We start from the raw sequence: 20,089 nt of genomic DNA, 5'->3' as shown, positions 1-20,089 counted from the left end.
CAACCGATTTCAATATTGCATATTTCTTAAAAATTCAAAATACAGAATGATAGATAATAAATATATGTGAATATAAGGGTTGTAAGGGAAGATGTGTCTACGTTTTATTAAAAATTTTCATCAATGATCGATTTCAAGTGTAGAATCAATTTGAAACCGGATGATTCTTACTTAATCACCCTGTATACGAAAATCAAGGAGCTTACATCTCGCTACAATTCCATCTTGCATAATGAACAACACAAAGCACTTTTAAAAGACAAAATAAATATTTATACAATATTAAAAAAAATGTATTGAACATCGTTAAAAGTCAATGTATCGCCTAATTAAAACCGAAACAAGCGTTCCGAAAAGTGGTTTCGGAACAGCACATTTACTGGCAAAAAATCAGAATGTTCCGGGTCAGCCTATGTAGGGGTTCACGCTTCAAAAAGTTTGGGAACCACTGCTCTAGGTCATCTAGGTCATTCTTTTGGTCATTCACAAGCCTGCATGCCCTCTACGCCACTCACTGACCTGGTCCCCTCCCTCCGTAGGCCATTCTTTTGATCACGCACATGCTTGCTGACGCTCCAAGTCCCTCTTTAGCTCACTCATGTGCATGCTCATGCTGTAAGTCACTCATTTGCTCACTCATGTGCTTGCAAACTCACTAGGTTACTCACTTACCAAGCCTCTTGCTGTCTGGGCAGAGACAGATTTATTGAAGTTTATACAAATCTTTTGCCGCCCTTCTCCCACTCTAGAAATTTTCTTGACCCCTAATTCCTCAAATTTGCCGCCCCTTTGAACTTGTCACCCCGGGCACACTAAGCAGCACCCCCCCCCCCCACACCTGAAAATACGCCACTGCAGGTAGTTGAAAGCTTTCTATAATTGGAATCGGAGTTGTTGATCTGGTTCCCTGATCCATCTGGAAGGGGGAAAAGACCCATATGCCGCGTGATTCTTTTCGGATCTAGTCATCTCTGAGCTGTTTCTTCGGTAAATGAGCCGAATTTCTTCCCGAGATAGGGCCAGTGGCGTATTTAAAGGATGGGGGGGGGGCTTATCAGGCTATAACCCATATTGGAAAGTTCAGAGGGACAGCAAATTTGAGAAATGAGTGGTCAAGAAAATTAGTAGAGTGGGAGAAGGGCGGCAAGATTTGTATAAACTTCAATAAATCTGCCTCTTCGAGACAGTAAGGGACTAGGACAGTGAGTAACCTGGAGAGTTTGCATGCACGTGATTGAGCAAAAGAGTGACTTACAGAGCTAGGGACCAGGGCTCAGTGAGTGACCTAGAGCGTGTGCAAACATGCGAATGACTAAAAGAATGTGTAGACGCGTAAATGATCAAATGAGTGACCTATAAAAAAGTGGCCTAGAGCGTGTGTAAGTATTACCTAAGCAGCGTGCAAGCATGTGAGTGACCAAAACAGTGTGCAAGCACACGAATGACTAAAAGTGTGGCTTCAAAAATGTGTGAGGATGGCAGTGACTGAGAGATACAGGTGTACCTGCAGGGGGGGGGGGGGGCGTGCTATCGCTCAAGGTGGTGAATTCGGGGAAAGAGTAGTCAAGAAAACTAGACTAGAATGGGAAAAATGCGACAAAATTCGCGTAGCGCCCACGGGCGGAAAAATCATGAGTGCGTCTCTGGATAGTGTTGAAGATGTTATTAATGTACCATCATTATTATTATAACGAGTCGCGGAATGGCAACAGTATGGCATTCGAATGTCGTTTCGGTTGTTATGGCAACATATGTCTAGGCCGGATGTTTATTATTAAAGTGTCAGTTATGTTCTCGTTCGTAATCTATGTAGTCACATCACTAAACAGATAGGATTGACCGCTTCTCCTTCTTTCTGTGGAAGAGAGGGTCTGGCCAAACCACTTCTCGTAGTTGATGAATAACATCGTATATTCCGCAAAGGGGGTCCGAGTGACTCTACTGATGGTGGAGGGGGGGCTTCATTTTATTTTCACAAAGAGTCCATCGAACATAAACGGTTAAAAACGCTGCTATAAATTGATGTTATCCCACGCCTTGGCTTCTTTAAATGGTTGAAGTCAAAATGTAGTGCGTAATAAATGCATTAAAATCTATTTTTACGGTCCCCTAAATTTTTTTGGCGATGGCACCTACTTACCTCCGATATTTTTTATACGGTCCCTCTGTTCTCTAACTTCTAATTAAAAAGTTGTTGCCCTGTATCTCTTGGTGCCAAAAAAAAAAAAAAAATCCAAGTTTCTATGTATAATATTCACTGAGATATTCGAATTCAAAAATCGGAGGAAAGTTGGGAAAGGAGCGCTGTTCGTTAGTTTATGCGGTTCTTTCCCAACTTTTCTCCGATTTTTGAATTCAAATATCTTGGCGATATAAGGGGGGGGGGGTTCCGTCTCTTTCCAGAATGTGAGAAAATGACTGATATACCTATTCGCGGAATCACGTGATCACTAGTGTACGCAATGGCTTTCAGTTTCACAGTTAAATCACCCCTCCCACTCCCTTTTAGCCGAAGTTATGGTGTTATTTGCTGTATTAAACGAAACCCCTCTCCCCGCCCAGCAGGGTGTTTGCCCAGAATGGCGAATCGGGAGGGTCGACGAATTTGAGGAATTATTGGTCAAAAGATTAATAGAATGGGTGAAAGGCGGGAAAATGTGGAAAGCGCGCCCACGGGTGGCATAAACCTGCATCAAAGGCCTCCCTCCGCACAAAGCTCGTGACGTCACTGAAGTAGGCCATTTCACCTTTAGTCATTGGATATATTGCAAAAAAAAGTAAAGATATCGCATACCTTCTGTGTATATCCAATAGCTACAGGTGAAATAACTTCTTCAGTGATGTCACGAACTTCGCGCGAGAGGTCGAAAGAATTTGCATGCATGCGGGTGATCAAAAGAGTGACTTTAGAAAGGAAAGGATCGGGTCAGTGAGTGACCGGATGGCTTAGAGAGTTTGCAAGCACGTGAGTTACCTAGAGAGCACGAACCGGGTCAGTGAATAATCAAAAATGTGACCTGGAGTGTTTGCAGTGATCTAGAGTTTTCATGCATGTCAATGAGCAAAAGAGTGACTGTAAAGAGCGAGGCACCAGATGGAAAAGCGACCTAAAGAGTTTGCAAGCATGTGAATGACCAACAAAAGTGAAATTGGGAGTGTTTGTACAAGCGTGTCAGTGACACCTAGAGAATTTGCAAGAATTTCAGTAAACCAAAAAAGTGACCTAGAGAATTCGCAAGCATGTCAGTGACCAAAAGAGTGACATACAGAGCGAGACACCAGGTCGTTGATAGACCAAACGAGTAACCTAAAGAGTTTGCAAACATGTGTGTGGCCTAGGATTGTGTTTTTTCAAGTACGTCAGTGACCAAAACAGTTTTCAAACATGTCAGTCACAAAAAAGTGACCTACAGAGTCACCTGTAGATCAAAAGAGTGATCTAAAGAGCGTGCAAGCATGTGAATGATCAAAAGAGTGACACAGGGTCAGTGGGCTAAGTCAGCACATTCTATAGCAGAAAACCTCCGCGTGGAAGCTTAGACGTCACTGAAGTCGGCCATAATTTCACCTGTAGCCATCCGATAAAGCAGGCCGGCCGACGTATGCGAAATCTTCACCTTTTTTTGCAGTATATCCAACGACTATAAGTGAAATGGACGACTTCAGTGACGTCACGAGCTTCGCACGGAGGCTTTCTGCTATAGAAGGTGTTCACTGGTCTAGAGCCCAGGGCGTCAAATTCGAGGAATGAGCGGTACAAAAAATTAGTCTGGAATGGGAGAAGGGTGGCAAAATGTGTGTTGCGCCCCACCGGCAGCAAAAATGATGAATTCGCCTCGGCCCCCCCACGGCAAGAATAATATTATCGAAACCCCCTCCCCCATCTCCGGGAAAATGTGCCACGGCACATCGACGAGACACGGATCAGATCGATCAATCAATGGATTGCAAATTAAAAAAAAAAATCCCTAATATCACCGTGAAAAAACCGAACAATTTCAAATCCCTGTCTCTTCTATGGAAAACACCCCATCAGCACCTTAATTCTGTTGGGCCCCCCTTGAGGGGTTCCTACACCTGAGCGTGTGAAAAAGGGAACAAAAGAGTACCTGCGTCGATCTTTCCAGTTGTTTGATGAAGTGCCACGAATCCCTATCTTTTTCATTCCGCGCGGGAAAAACGTGAGGGCCCCTCGTTTCAGAAAATTGCGCACCCCGTCATGTTCAACGGGGGTAGGATGAGGGGGGGGGGCTCAAAATATCGGAGAAAAGAGCGAGGTTGGTGTGTGTGTGTTTTTTTATTCGTTCTTTGCTTTCACACAACGGTGTATGCAGAATTAAATATAGTGACGTAATAAGAGGAGGAAGAGAGATCTGTAGAAAACGAGTTTCGAGCCCCGCGCAAAGTGGAAAAAACACTCAACGGGCTCTGACATTGCTGAGAAGAGAGCCTTGGCTTTTTTTTTTCTCCTTCTGTATATACCAGCTTTGGCTTTGCATTTCACGTTTGTTATTATTCGTTCGTGTCCTCAATCGGATACAACAACTTGCTGATGTGTCCGTGAGCACACGTGTGTGTTGCATGTATGTGTCTTGGCCGGTGTTGCCATCTAAATTTGTGCACCATTCAGTTTAAGTCTGCTATAAAATTTGTATCCATGTCGCCTAGGACGGAATTATTGACATGGAAGTTTGTTGCTGTCGTTTTGCCGTGACGTGAAGAGTGTTCACCATCCCATTCACCTGTTTTATTGTTCGGAATTTTATTGTGCGTAATTTTTAGTGCTTATCAAAATCGTCGATTGTTGTCATGTTGATCGCTTACTTCTTGGTGTGCCTCGTAGCAGGTAAGTGTCACAATTCCCTGTATATACATTTAAAGCACAAATGCTCTCATCCTGTGGCCCGCGACTTCAAACGTAATTTTTTTAAAAAAAGAACTGGGCGGCATATATTTACAGATCACTCGAGTGACCCGCGGTGCTGCTGCACATCACTAAATGTGGTCCGCGGCGCATTTCAAGATCACCCGCAACATATTTACAGATCACATGAGTGATTCACGGTACGGTTCCAGATCACTCAAGTGACCCGCGACAGGTTTACAGATCGCTGAAACGGCCCGCAGTACATTTACAGATCACTTAAGTGCCCCGCGGTATGTTTCCAAACCTATGGCTCCCATGAAGGTGAAACTGACAGGGCCCGGAACGATTTTCATCAATTTTTGCTTTTTTCACGCTATAAATTCATCATAAACGGGCCCGTGAAAGTCTGGACTGTGGGGGGGGGGGGCTCCGCAATAGATCCCAGCCTAGGGGGCCTTGCTCCAGGATGTGGGGGAGAACCATGTCTAAACCAATGAAGTGACCGTACTCGATGAAAGTCGATACTACGATTTCCGATGTGTCCGAGAGAATACGTGTGTTTATGTTGGTTTTGGCTGTATGAGTTACTGTTTGTCTACCATCAAATTTGCATCCATATCGTCTGGGACTGAATTATTGAAATGGAAGTTCGTTGCTGTCGTTTTACCGTGACGTTAAGTGTGCACCACCCCTTTCACTCCCTTTTTTTGTTATTCGGAATGCGAATAGTTGTTTGGTTTTTTTAAGAGCATTTCTTAAGTGTTGGTGAAAGTAATCAATAATAGTGTTCATTTATTTCGCGGTGTGCCCCGTAATAGAGAAGTGTCACAATCTTATATTTATAGTTGTATCAAAAAGATATATATACGTCAGGATACATGCTCAACCTAAAATAGCGTGCCAAATGTGGCCCGTGACGTTGAACCTAATGAACTGTGTGAGTGGCGTATTTACATTCACAGATCACTCGAGTGCCCTCGGCACATTTATAGACATAGGCGGAGTTAGACTTGAAAGGTTTGGGGGGGGGGAGGCGGTTTCATGATAATAATTTCAATTCATGTACGGGGTGGTCGTAAAATTCTTAAAAATCAACCAATTCGAATGAAGTTCGAGATACAGATCTTTCAGAACATGCTCGGGAATGAAATGAATAAAAACTTAGCTTTCGCGGTTACTGACGTTACGGTCACTACGAAATTTCGAGAAATTCAAATGGCAACACTCATTATGCGTTTAATACTTATGCATTACTAAGGGATCGGGATGAAGGTGAAAAACCATAAATGGCGTTGGAACGGTACTGGTAGCACCATAATCGCCGGCACAGACAAAGATCTCGCCAAGGAATTGGTGCGCTAACCCCTCGGTGGGGCTTTCTGCGACAGTAATGTAATCTGCGTTGGTGGTGGGCTGAAAATGGTTTTCTGCGGTTTTCTAACATAGTCGCCAATGCGAGCCGGTCTCCATATGAGTCTCTCCGCAGAGAGCAGGCAGACCTTCACCATAATTACATAACATGAAAATGGAATGCATTTACCATCTTAACTTCAAAATGTGGTAGACAAATCGCAGCAGCAGCAAGAACAAGCAACATAACTGACAAAAAATACATTAGGGTTATGCGTATAACATAACACGTTGTAACATGCACCGATTGATTAGAAATTTCGCAAAGGAATGTGTACGAGGTGCATGTACGGTTAAGTAGTAGTAACATTTCCTGAATGACTTTGATATCAGCTGTAGAGGTAGACTCCTCGTACGTAACAACTGACACCTACGTAGCAAGCAAGCCTTGAAGCATTAGCCCGTTTGATACGGCTGGTTGGGGGTCATTTCATTATCTTCGACAGAATGCCTCTCGTCGGGTTCCAGGTTCGAACTAGTGGCATCTCACCGCATGAAACCTTCTTGAGCCTGAGGGGTCCTGTCATGATATTGAGATCTCCGTAAAGATTTTCGAGATTAAGTACGCAAATTTGTACGAAATCGCTTCTAGTCAGGTGGGGGGGGGGGACCTCAGAAAATCAGTTAGCCCAGGGCCCTATGATGCTCTTAAGACGGCCCTGGTTCGAACCCCGTTGGTGGTTCGACACAGTGGTAGTCGGCTGAAGTTTTTTTTTTTTTTGTGGTTTTTCAAATTTCGTGGCACGAATGCGACTTGGTCTCCCATTTGAAAAAGTGTCTCCGCAAAGAATAGGCAAGCGTTCAACATGGATACTTCCATAATATGAAAATTCATGGGCGCGGTAGCCTAGGTCGATAAGAGACTCACTTAAAGTACCAAAGAATGTCCAGAGGTATCGCGAATTCGATACCCGGTTCGTCCTTATCAGAAACCTTTCTGACGAGGGGGGTACAACGTACAACGTATGGTGACATAGTTTGTTGTAAACTATGTCATGAAAATATGTTAGCAAAAAACTATGTTAGCAAAAAAAGTTTGCTACCGCAGAGTCCCACACCGAGGGATTAGCGCACCAATCCCTCGGTGAGTATAGAGAAAAGACAAATGTCGAACGCCGCCGTTTGGAATCGGCAATAAATTGTAGGTCCCGGTCCAATTAGCCCTCTTGTGTAGAAAACGACCGGGGTGCGAAAAAATGATTGATTAAAATTTAAGCATTTATATTATCTTCACTTCAAAACACGGAGGACAGGTTCCAGCATAAGCATAACGCGAAACAAGCAACATAAATACGTTAGGACCATGCGCATACACACATACGCGCGTTTCTGCATGCAACGAAAATATAGGACGAACTATGTTCTTGAAGCATTAAAAACCTCGTAAAAAAAACCTCGTCCTATGCGCGAGTAAATACGATATTTATAGTCTACTTCAGCGGTTCCCAAATGGTGGTGCCTGGACCCCCTAGGAGACTTCCACGGCCAATTATAAGAGGGGAAAAATACTTGTACGATGTAATAGACCCCGGCCTCATGTGGCGCAATGGCGGGCCGGATAACAGAAAAGCCTGATAGGCCGTAGTTCTATGGATAGTCCTCCCTACCCCCATACCATAAAAAAATAACCTTTTTTATACCAAAATCTGCTCTTACTCATATTTTCTGACCATGAAGTACAGGCGAGTATTCAATGAATGTTTGTTATGCAATTCTGAACTGTTCTGTTTTAAAAATTTACTACAGAAAAAAGTCCAAGAATGCAAATATTGCTCATATTTCAAGATAAACTCTATAACGTCAAACGTAATTGCAAAAAACAAAATCATTATACACTCTGCAGCAATGTTTTTCACTGAACCCCCTTTGGGTCCATGGGATCATTTTCATTTATGAAGGAAACGGTATTGTAAATTGTAATTTACTACTTCTATAATTTGCATATCAAAAAATTGAAATCAACACATTTTGGATTTCATAGGGAGGCAGCGGGGATATTTACCTTGCGCTACAACGGGGGTCCGTGACATCAAAAAGATTGGGAAACACTGCTGAACAATACGAATACGCACTCTTCCAAAATGAGCAAGACATGAAAGTAAAACGTAGGCTAATTATGCATGTAGGCATAAACGTGGACATGATTATCACGAAAAAATACGCCAACATGGCGATGACACCAAATCCTGTCTTTTGTTATCGGACTCTGGCTATGGATCACCGGCCATTTCGCGAACTGGCCGGCCAATGTCAGTTTCGAACATTAGTCGGAGTCTATATTCAACGAAATTGGCTAATTCGCGAATCTGCTAATTCCGAGCTTTGGCAGTAACATATACAGTAGACTGAACTATGCGGCTTGCGGCTATCAAGCCTTCGTACTATCCGGCCTAGTTTAAAGACAATACATTCATGAATTAAAATATTACTTTCTCCCATTTTTTCGTAATCATTTAACAATAAACAGTAAAAATAAAGTTTAAATAATTTTTTTGTAAGAACTTGGCCTTAAAACATAGACCAAGTTCTTACAAAATGCATGTTCATACGTGTGTTCATGAATGTTCATGAACATACGTTCATGTTTTCTGCATGTTTTAGCAAATAAATTGCTAAAAGTAAAAGAAAAGTTTTAATTCAATTAACACACGCATCGCTGCCGCGTTGGTAGACTGCAGCAGTGATATTGCTATGGTTTGACAAAAATTGTATTTTTGGCGACAGCTCCTGATAGGAGTATGAAACGCTGTTTTCTAGTTCTTTTGCAGTCCAGAAGATAGCATTGCTATCGCATCACATTTACTGTAACTGGACAGAATGTCCTCCATTGTTCGAGAACGTCCCCGATGATGGATAGTTTCTGCTGTTATAAGTGTGTGTGGGAGGAGCAGACACCAAGATTTTCGGTGGTCCTCGACTAAAAGTTGGTTACTTCAATTCAGTCACTTATCAATCAATGAAAAGTGTCAATGAAAATCCTCGAAGAAAAGCTGATCAAACTTTATCAAGAATTATTCTCGATTATGGGATTTATTTACCTCTATAGTCATTTTTCGATCATAAATTTTATGCTTGTTTATTGGCAACGAGCATAATCGCACCTGCCCATGTACAGTAGAAAACTATATATACAGTAAAATTTCTCTTTTTGTGGACACCGGCGGGACAAAAAAAAAATCGTCCGTAAAAGAGGGTTGACCGTTAATCAGGGGTTTGAAATACATACTTTCATTATACAACAGGAAATTGGCCGTAAAAGAAGGGTGACCGTTAAGAGGGGGTACATCTTGCACAAGCTTAATAAATGGTTAGGTTCCCCGGAAGCACAAGAGTCCCCCGGGACAATGTGCTTACATCACCGAGTGTGACAGAGCATGGGGTGGCTGCCCATTACCTCCTAAAGATCCTTCTGTATCAAGGAGGTGCTCTCGACTCCTATCACCGTTATCACGACTAAAAGTATTTGGGAACCGCTTTTCTACTTGATGTCTGAATGAAACTCAAGGAAAGCTTTTATTCGGAACAAAAAAATTACTAAAAGAATCTCAACACACACATAAAAACATTATTTTAAGACACTACAATATCCATTTGTAATGTCTGGGGGAGAAAATGTCATCCATTGTATTGAATATAGACTCGCATTAGTAGGCTTTATAGACCGTGTTGGCAGCTGTAATTAAGCAATTCCCGCGACTTCCGCAAACAAAGTCCCGCCTTTTTTTTTAAACAAAGAACTCGTTCATTTTGTCCGAATCGACTCCATTCATTTATTCGATGATTTTTGTTCGTGTGTGAATGTCTCTTTGTCCCGGATGTGTTAAGAAAAAAACTGTCGGACACTCGATCGACTCGTTTAGGGCCCTGATGATTATGATATCGTCTTTCAACGACGTGTAATTGTTCTGCATAAAATGCTCCACGATCATGATACATATGCCGAGGACCCCAGCAGTACGATGATAAAATGGTCGAAGGTTTTTTCTATATGTTCCGTGTCCATGGTGGTCATCTCCCTAAGCCAGCGGTTCTCAACCGGTTCTCCGCGGAGCCCTTGGGTGTCTGTCTGCTCTTCCCAGAGGCTCCGCGGCCGCTCTGGGGAAAATAAAGTAAATCAGTAAATTTGATGAATAAAGAAGAAAAAAAACCTGTGGGCTCCGCCGTAGATTTGTACCATGGTGTCCCGTAAGTGCTAATGCGGCCTTTATTTCATCAACCGCCCGTCGTAGATCTTAGAGGTATAGTTTCAGTTTACAAAATGGCGTTCGGATGGCGTTCAAAAACTGCTCTGTACCAGTTTCGAGAGAGAAAATACAATGTGTCACAAAAAAAATTAAATTTTTACACGGTCCTCTTATCCTCCAACTTCCAATTAGAAAGTTGTTGCCCTGTATCTCCTGAGGCCAAAAAAAAGTTTCCCCAAGTGATATTCGAATTCAAAAATCGAAGTTGAGAACGCTCCTATTATCTCCTACAGATTCTAGAAGGTAATAAAAAGGAGCGTTGTTCTTGCTAGTTTTTGCTGTTTTTTCCCAATTTTTTTTTCTCATTCTTTTTGAATTCAAATATCTTATCGAATATTAGAAACATGGAATTTTTTCTCTTGGTCTCGGAAGATACGGAGCAACAATTTTCTAATTGGAAGCTAGAGGACAAAGGGACCGTAGGAAAATTTATACATTTTTTTTTTTTTTTGTAACTCACTGTATTTTCATTCTCAAAACTGGTACAGGGTAATTTTTCAACGCCTTTTGAGTATTTCTTAAATTGGATTCATACCTGTATGACGGACGGGCTGATGAGATAAAAGCCGAATTAGCACTTACAGGACACTTTGTGTACTAAATAGGATCCCGTGAGCCAGAAAAGTGCTGAGAACCGCTGGTCTAAGCGGACATTGCAGTCGATGTATGGAAAGCTAAATTTTACAAAGTAGCTGCTCGATAAAGTTAGGTTACCGACCCCTGCCACAAACAGTGGAATATTTATAGGGGGAGCTTAGCGTCCAGAGCGGCAAGTTCGTGGGAGCGGCAAATATGAGGAATGAGTGGCCAACATAATTAGTAGAACGGGAGAAAAACGGCAAAAGTCTTATATCCTACCATAAATCCGCCTCTGCCGGCCCAGTTCATCCGGCTAGTGTTCGAATTTGGAGCTTTCGCCGGCCCCTATATATTGGTCCCAATTGGAAATGAACAGATATTGCCCCCAGCGCGAAAGATAGAGCCGACTGACATAATGGATGTGTACGCATGAATTGACATCAAATCATGCCCCACCAGACTTTCAATTATAGTATTATCTCCACCTAAGCACGTTGGCGTATTTTCTTGTCATAATTATGGCCATTATAATTACGGTTCGCTGTGGCACCCCTTAAGTATCAAAGGAATCAATCGGAATATCGATATCTTAGGGATCGATATATGGGGCCTGGGAAAGCACGAAATTCGGACATTGGCCGATTTCGGGCTTTAGCGATAACATACATTTATACATACATTACACACTATAATGCATTCCTTCTTTATTTTACTTTGAAAGAACGAATTAACTGACTGACACGAAATTTTTCGCAATGGAATGAAACATTTTTAAAAAATCGACTTCAGGGGCCATGACATCCCCCCCCCCCCATCCTTCTAGAGATGCATTCATTATGGTTTTTCCGCCCTTCTACCATTCTTGCCCAATTTTCTTGACTGCTTTTTCCTCAAATTCGCCACCCGCTTAGCCCGACTCTTGTAAATAGGATTGTATGTCTAAAGCATGTCTCCAGTCACTCTATTGGTCATTCCCATGCTCGCTCACACACACACTAAATTACTCTTTTAATCATTCAAATGCTTGCACACTGTTTTGGTCACTCACATACTTGCACACTGTTTTGGTCACTCACATACTTGCACACTGTTTTGGTCACTCACATACTTGCACACGCTCTAGGTCACTCTTTTCGTCTCTCAACGGACTGGGTGCTTTGCGTTATAAGTAATTATTTTGATCATTTACACGTTCACAAATGCTGTAGGTAGTTTTCTTGCTTGCACGTGTTCTACGTCACTTGCTGACTCTTTTGCTCATTCCCATACTTGACACACTCTACGCCACTGACTGACTTGGTTCCCCACTCTGTAGGTCACTTTTTGGTCATTCACATGCTTGCACGCGCATTAGGTCACTCGCTCTGACCTGATCCCTCTCTCTGTAAGTAACTCATTTGGTCATTTACATGTTTGCCGACACTCTAGGTCACTCATTGTCGCGCAGAGGTGAATTTACTTAGGAAAGATCGGCAAAATTCGTGTAGCCCTCATTCTAATTTTTTTGGCCACACATTCCCTCGAATTTTCCGTCCCTACTGAACTCGCCCCCCTGGGCTATAGCCCACTAAGTCCGATGTAAATACCGTACTGATCCCTCTCCCCCATCGATAGTTCAAATAAATGCTTAATCTTAAAACAACCATGGCGCAGCAGCAAAAAGAATCCGATGAGGATTTACATGTATCCATCATGCCGGTGTATGGCGTACGGAACTAACAACAAAGCGGCCTAAAAAAATCAGAAGAAATTTACCGGTAAATGCCGATTTATCGAACTTTTCGGTTCGTTGGCGTTGGATACGCCAATCGGCTATAAGACAAAACAAATGTCGCTGTATATATATTTTTTTTGAATGTGCTTTCATGTATGCATCATAGTCATGGCGTATGTGAATCACGTATCATAACATGGATAATGGTTCTGTAATTCGCCTTGGAGTTAAAGAGTTTGAGGGGGGGGGGGTTACGCGTGGGGTGTTTTTGAATATTCGAAGTGACTCTTTGAGGAGGGTCATTTCTGTCCAATGGCCGCGATAAAAGTTTTCGAAATAAACATGAAAAATCTCCGATCTCGAGCATTCGATTTCGGTGTGAGAGTGAACCGGTCACGTGAACTCCTCTGTCATGCGTTCAGCTACCTCTGCTGAATACAAATCAGCGACCGATTTCTTTTCATGCGCCTCCGTATCCATCCACTCATTTCGTGGCTCGCCAAGTTTCACGTGGCGTATGGAAGGAGTTCGTTGCCTACGCATGGCCGGTGCGATTTCACCGGGCCGCAAAATATTAGGGGCCGTATAACTGGATAACTAGTTTACTGCGTTGATTACGTATGCAGTAGAACCTCTCGATATCGGACGCAAATGGGACCAAAAATTTTGTCCGCTAATGGGGAAGGTGCGATATACAGTGGAACCTTATTTAAACAACTTTCACATTTATACGACGTTCGCCTTCGCTCGCAATTAGATCTACACATTTTAATGTTAAAAATGTATATGTTACTGCAAAAGTGATACACCCCGCTGGTTATGCGCATAATCACCAATCGTCTCTAGATAAAGTTTGATTAAATTTCAGTACATTTTTTACTGGTGATTATGCATAATTCTCAAATAAAGTTGGAAAGTCTAATAAATGTAGAAAAAAATTATAACCTTTCTTTTCACTGAACAAATTACTTTTACCCGTACATGATACGTGCACTACATGTATTTTTTGATAACTATTGAATTAAATTTTAATTTAAAGTGGAGAGATTAAAACATGGATATAGTATAACCCAAATATTATGGCTATGGATGAAAACCATTATCAGTCTTGAGACGTGTGAAGGCCAACATTATAACATGTGCAAACAAAGCCAACATTACCATTCGGAATCTGCATCCTGGATCATAGTTATGTTCAGTCAAAAAAGCAATTAACTGACGGATTATCACATTTACCAATACGAGCTTGGGATTGTACATAATCGCCGTATTATATGATATGACGAGAATCTATCTTGCATATATTCTCGATTTATGAGCTAAAATTAATAAGTTAGAGCTTGGAAAAGCGTTAAAGTTTGCCTGATTTTACTGTCCGCTATCGGGGAGTGAAGTACATTAAAGTCCTGTTCCACGGGACCGGGAATCATGTGACCGTTAGGGGAAGGTTCCTCTGTTGCCCGTTCGTGACGAATTAGGCTTACACACATACGAGCCTTAAAGAATTTACACAAATGCTGAAAAAAAAAGAACATCAATGAAAAATGTATTCTGTTTATTTCGTGAAAGAAGTAATTTGAAATTTACTTTAAAAAACATTTTTCAGAACTAATAAGAGAAGCAATTTCGGAAGATCTTCGGCACATTTACCGAATCACTGAAGTGAGCGACCCGTAGCATATTTACAGATCACTTGAGTACGCACCACTAATGCACCTCGTCCATTATTCCTCTGCGGAACTTCTAACGAATTGGTACATGTTGGAATGTTCATGCACGTGTTCTGAACCTAATGTGAAATTTGTTTTCGTGTAATGCTTGCTATGTATAGTGCTGGCATCTGCCATCAGGTTTTCTAACTATTATTCAATCACCACTCTTCACTAATTGTACCGTTGTACAGGCCACTTGAGGCATATGCGGCGCTGTTACAGATCACTTAATTATGTGGCTCGCGACACGTTTTCAAATCAATGAAATGGCCCCGCGCTCTCCTAAAGGTTGGAAATTATATTGAATTGAAATATTTTAGATTCCGTTTCGAATAGCAGTGGCGTCGGAGCCGGGGGTGCTGTGGGTGCTCGAGCACCCACAGAATTGATTCAGAAATCTAAATTTCCTACATGGAACTGAAGACGAGCATCCACAGGTTCGAAACAGTTCCGACACCCCTGTCAAATAGCGTAAATATTTCCGGCTACCGGTGACACGAATCCTTTTGAATAAATAACGAAGAAAGCAGCAGCAGCAATTTTATTTTCATTTTTCTCTCGCGGAAAGCGTTCTTTATTTAGCCGTTTGGACATCGTGCCCGCAGGTAGGCCACGTCTGCCTGTCTATAACAAGATGTCATCCATTTATCACCTCGTGACTCATTTTCCTGATCGGCCAATGATTTCTACCTGTTTGCATAGAGAAAAGAGGCAAAAACATACCATTCCCCCCCCCCTTCTAACCCGTTAGCATTTTATCTAGGCCAAGAATCGGCCTTTCATTTCTCTTCCCCCCCCCCCTCCCTTCGTTATTCGTCCCACTTATAATAGGCCGGAAACACTATTTCTGACGATTGAATATTGTAACAACTTTTAATTTAATCATTTATACGCGTTTGTTTCGGAAGTTTCGCGTGCAGTAGCCTTTTATGCATGTAGGTTGCGAACATGCGGGGCGTAGTCCTTGACGGGCGGGGTGAGCTGAGATTATTATATATAAAAGAAGTTATTTAGCAGAGATTCCGTGTGTGTGTGTGTGTTATATAGTGGAAATTGAATAATTCGAACTTTAGGAATCCCTCCTTGAGTGTTCTATGCAATTCAATGTTGAAATTACCCGTTCAATCCGAACGTTTTCCCTAGTGTTTTGGACAGTTCGAAGTTTGATGCAAAATGTGCCTTTGCTCGGGATTCCCGGCCGATTTTCTTAAATTTCATCCATCCTATTTATTCCGTGGTTTACTGATTTGTTTCCCCGTAACATGTAGCCAGTATTAACAAAATTAATAATAAACAAAATCTGAACTTGTTTGTTACGGCTCCAAACAAAAAGCATTGATTCCGTTGCCAGTTCTACACATACAATGGCTTCTGTCTTTATTAGTGGGCTGCTGGAGTTTTTATCGGATCTTGGATGACTTCATCAGCAGATTTAAGGGGCCGTTCAAGTATTACGTCAGCAAATTTTTAGCCATTTTTGACTACCTCCCCCGTCAGCAAAATTTCGTCAGCACTGCCCCCTACCTCCTAACACACATTTGTGGGATCAGAAACATACGCGGGAAGGGAGGCATAGGGGAGGGGGGCCAGTGCGCCTCCCCCAGACGAAAAAAAAATTTTTAACGTAAAAACATTAAAACAAAAACTAAATTTCGAAAGAAAATACCTTTTTACATGTTGTAATCGATTTCTACTAATTTTAATGCTATTTGAAGGATAAGAACTCAATTTCTCTTTAAGAAATTCAGCGACCCACCCTTTAAGCCATGGTAAACCCTTGGCCCGTGGAACATTGACCCTGAAGGTTCTGATGTGACTTACCCCCTCAAACGCAATTTTGTAAAAATGAACTAAGCGTCACATTAACCGATCGCTTAAAGGACCCGTGGCACATTTTCAGATCACTGAAATAGGCCCAGGCCTGCGGCACATTCAAAGATCAGTTAAGTAAGTTATCTTTGAATGTGCGACACCGTGACACTTCCAGTGTGACACTTAAACGATCCGTGGTACATTTAGAGATCCCTTGAGCGACTTGTGGCACAATTTTAGAGCACTTGAGCGGCCCCCCAGAGCGGTTCTACATCACTCAAGTTACCCGAGGAACATTCCCAGATTACTTAAGTGATCCGTGGCATAACTACAGATCACTTGAGTGATGCGTTCCACAGTTCCAGAGCACTTAAGCGGCCCGGAAACATTTCCAGAGCACTTGAAGGATCTGTGAAACAGAGATCGCTGAAGTGAAGCAAACACTATACAAATCACATGTTAAATTTTTCCAATATGGACGGTGAAACTAACACGTAATAACAAGGTTAGATGGTTACACTACATAGAGAGAAAAAGCTCCCTCCGATCGTGAAAGAAGGCGGCTGAACTTCGCTTCTAACGGGATATAATTTTCAAAAAAGCCGCAGCCCTCTGCTTCTTTCGTTGGGTATTTAGAAGTGTAAGGCTGCGATCATAGTGAAGCGAAGAGGTGCGAGTTTCAAGAATTGCGACTCGGAAGAAAAAAATGCATAGGGGTGGAGGAAGAGATTTTCACACATAGTAAAAGAGGAGGAGGATGGAGAACATGGTCGGAGGTTTGAAATGTATGGGCGGTGATCCCTCCGCAAAAGAGAGAAAGGGAAAAAGTGAAACGGACCAATCAGCAGATCGAGGTGTAAACATTTTTTTTTGTTCAAATTTCTCACCTCGTTGAGTGGCCTCTTTCTCTCCTTCGCCTCGCTTCTAGAGTATGTGCGGTGTAGAACAAAAAAAGTATAATCGTTTCTGTCGCTAGTCTCTATTATGCACTCCCGTACCTCTTGGTCGCCCCACTATGTGCACGGCTTAACTGACCGTTACAAAAACTCAAAACTCCCCCCTAAATATTCGTCTGATCCTGCAACAGGAAACTTTTCAATATTGATTTTTTTTTTTCACAAGGAATCGCGTGTGTAATTATTTGGCAGTCAACAGTATCGGCTGCAAGGGACCGCTCGTGAACAATCAGACCTAAGTCGGCTAATAGCTTGGGTGTGCTTACTTCTATAAATACTTATAACACGTCGAAATGCTTAGGCTTGCGCTTCCCTGGTAGCGCGTATGTAGTCGAACAAGACATCGTCGGGTCATGTTAATGAATTGAAATCATAAATGGTCTTTTTTTCCATTAACTCGAAGTCTGAAGACCGCGCGCAATTGACATTCCATAAATGGATGATGAATTTTCGATTTATCCGACATGGAATCGATCGATGAGTGTCGAGGAGGAATATCGATTGATTGTCACGCGGAAACCATTATAACATCTAGTTTGGTCTCATTCCAGAGAGATTATATTTCTCGGAGAACTTCCAACCCCCACCCTTTCACTCCATATTTCGCTTTATGTTACAAACCGTACTCCATCCGTAGCAAGAGAAGAAAAAAATAAATGAAATGCCCTCTCCATTAACGCATTCTTTTTTATTTGATTCCAGCGAAAAGTTCTGCCTTCAAGAGGATTCTCGAGGACCCTCGAGTATAATTTCTGTTCCGTTTCTTGAGTTTTCTATGAGGGGACTCCCAAAGAGGTTTGTTCTTCAACAGAAAAACCTCTTGAAAAGTTCTATTTATTAATTTTTTTTCTTTCCATAACATTCAGAGCAACGGGAACGACAAAAATAAACAAACAAAATGGCGTCTTTTATTTCTGGGATTCCTGGGCACGTGTGGGGTCCGTCTCTCTACTTGGATAGAGTTACGTACAGGAAATGGATCCTTCCGGCAGTTCGCGTGTCTCTTGCAATAAAAAGGCAAAACGCAAATATATTTCTCCAAATATGGCAAGCATACGCCACAAGCGTGATCGTGGAACATCGGGGAGAAGCACGAGTAAAAATCAAGCGAAAGGAGCAACGACAGGTGGTCAAAGGAGCCACAGAGTTGTGATAAAAAATTCAGTTGATAAAAGTCGTGATAAGGCTGGGGTCACCAGGGCGCTGTCCTGAGCCAAATGTGAGGCATCACAAAAATAATGTACTTATTTTTTTCATAATGACCCTTTCAAGAGACTCCAAGAAAAAGATCTGCTCGGGGGCCCAGAAAAGGCACGCTACGGTCCTGACTTGTGAGTAAAATATACACCATATTTTACTCACAAGTCAGCACCGTAGTGAAAAATGTAATTTGCTTCCAAGTATCTCTAGCAGAAGATGCCCATAGAACCTGGACCAGCGAGACCGTGACGAGACCTGGCACTATGATTCTCGCGATAAAGAATGCAAACATGTGACCTGTTACTCCCAGCCAAATATGGGACTTCAGATCACTTTGCCCCCTGACGTAGAGATAGCCCTAGCTCACTAAACTTCTAGTCCAAGATAGGCGCAAGATATTTTGGGTGGGGGGGGGCGGTGATTGTGTTGATCGTCCGGTATTTTACGGGACAGGCTGGTTCTCCCTCATATAATTTGGCTTTTAAAGGGGATGATCCCCTACCCCGCTCTGTATGCTCGTCTATCCCGGGGGGGGGGGGGGGGCAGGGCGTAATTAACGCATGGGCCAACCTGCCTCAAGAGAAAAGGGGGCCCTCACAAAAATGAGATCTAGTTGAAATTTTCGAGAGTAGGCATGTAAATTTGTCTGGTAGGGCCTCAGAAAAATCACTTGGCCCATGATGTTAAGATGGCCCTGGGGAAAGGCACGAGAAGAAAAAAGAAAATATGCTCCGGGGGGGGGGGAGGGAGGGCATGGGCAAAAAATGTTACACTGTTTTAAAGCATACACTACCAAGGGAAAATTATACCCGTACACCTTAGGAAAAATACACAAATACAGGACACTGTATTCAAGTCTTAATTCGGCCTTCATCTCATTAACCGTTTGTCCTAGAAGTAGGGTTTCAATTTAAAAAACACTCAATGTGTTCCGATATCGCTCTGCACTAGATTCGGGAGTGAAAATACAGCGCGAGATAAAATAAAAAATCTAAATTTTTAAACTGTCCCCTCTATCCTCTAATTTTCACTCAGGAAATTTTTCTCTAAGCCCAACAAAGAAAAAAATCCCATGATTTTAATTGGGACATTCGCCGAGATATTTGGGTTCAAAAATCTCAGGAAAGGTGAGAACAGCAAAAATGAGGGAAAAGAGTAGTATCCATTGTTTTTATTCTATTCTTTCCCAAGTTTCTCTGATTTTGAAGTCAAATATATCGGCTAAAAACATGGGATATTTGTTTTTGTTGGGCTTAGAACTGACAGGACAACTTTTTAACAAAGAAGACGGGGGTAGGGGTCGTATAAAAATTTCAGTTTTGTTTTTCCTGACCCTACTGTATTTTCACTCTGAAAACTGGTACAGGGTGGTTTCTAAACGCATTTTGAACATGTTTTAGATTCAAAACATACCTCTACGACGAACGGCTTATGACATAAAGACCGAATTAAGACTTGTAGGACACCCTCTACGCTGCAAGGTGGTAGTCGATTATGATTGATGGGTAGTATGTCTTGAGGTGATTAATGGTTTACTCTAAAATTAAAGGAACTGGTATATTTGAATGCGGTTTGCGAAAAAAAACATTCTCAAG

General features: G+C 42.1%; 1 protein-coding gene across 1 annotated transcript in view; it reads left to right on the top strand.

The window, feature by feature from the left end:
• Nucleotides 1–4,377: 4,377 nt before the first annotated feature.
• Rsod (superoxide dismutase family protein Rsod) overlaps nt 4,378–20,089 on the top strand; it is a 52,154-nt gene continuing 36,442 nt past the window's right edge. Inside the window, exon 1 of the mRNA XM_089245134.1 lies at nt 4,378–4,846. Coding sequence (XP_089101260.1) covers nt 4,810–4,846 — 37 coding nt within the window. The 5' untranslated portion in view covers nt 4,378–4,809. The remainder of the gene's footprint in view (nt 4,847–20,089) is intronic.

This window comes from Pholcus phalangioides, unplaced genomic scaffold (assembly GCF_987345545.1).
Source record: "Pholcus phalangioides strain wild (caught in Gottingen) unplaced genomic scaffold, Ppha-v1.0 ptg000015l_1, whole genome shotgun sequence".
Taxonomy (NCBI): Eukaryota; Metazoa; Arthropoda; class Arachnida; order Araneae; family Pholcidae; genus Pholcus; species Pholcus phalangioides.
This window is presented reverse-complemented; position numbering and strand designations above follow the sequence as displayed.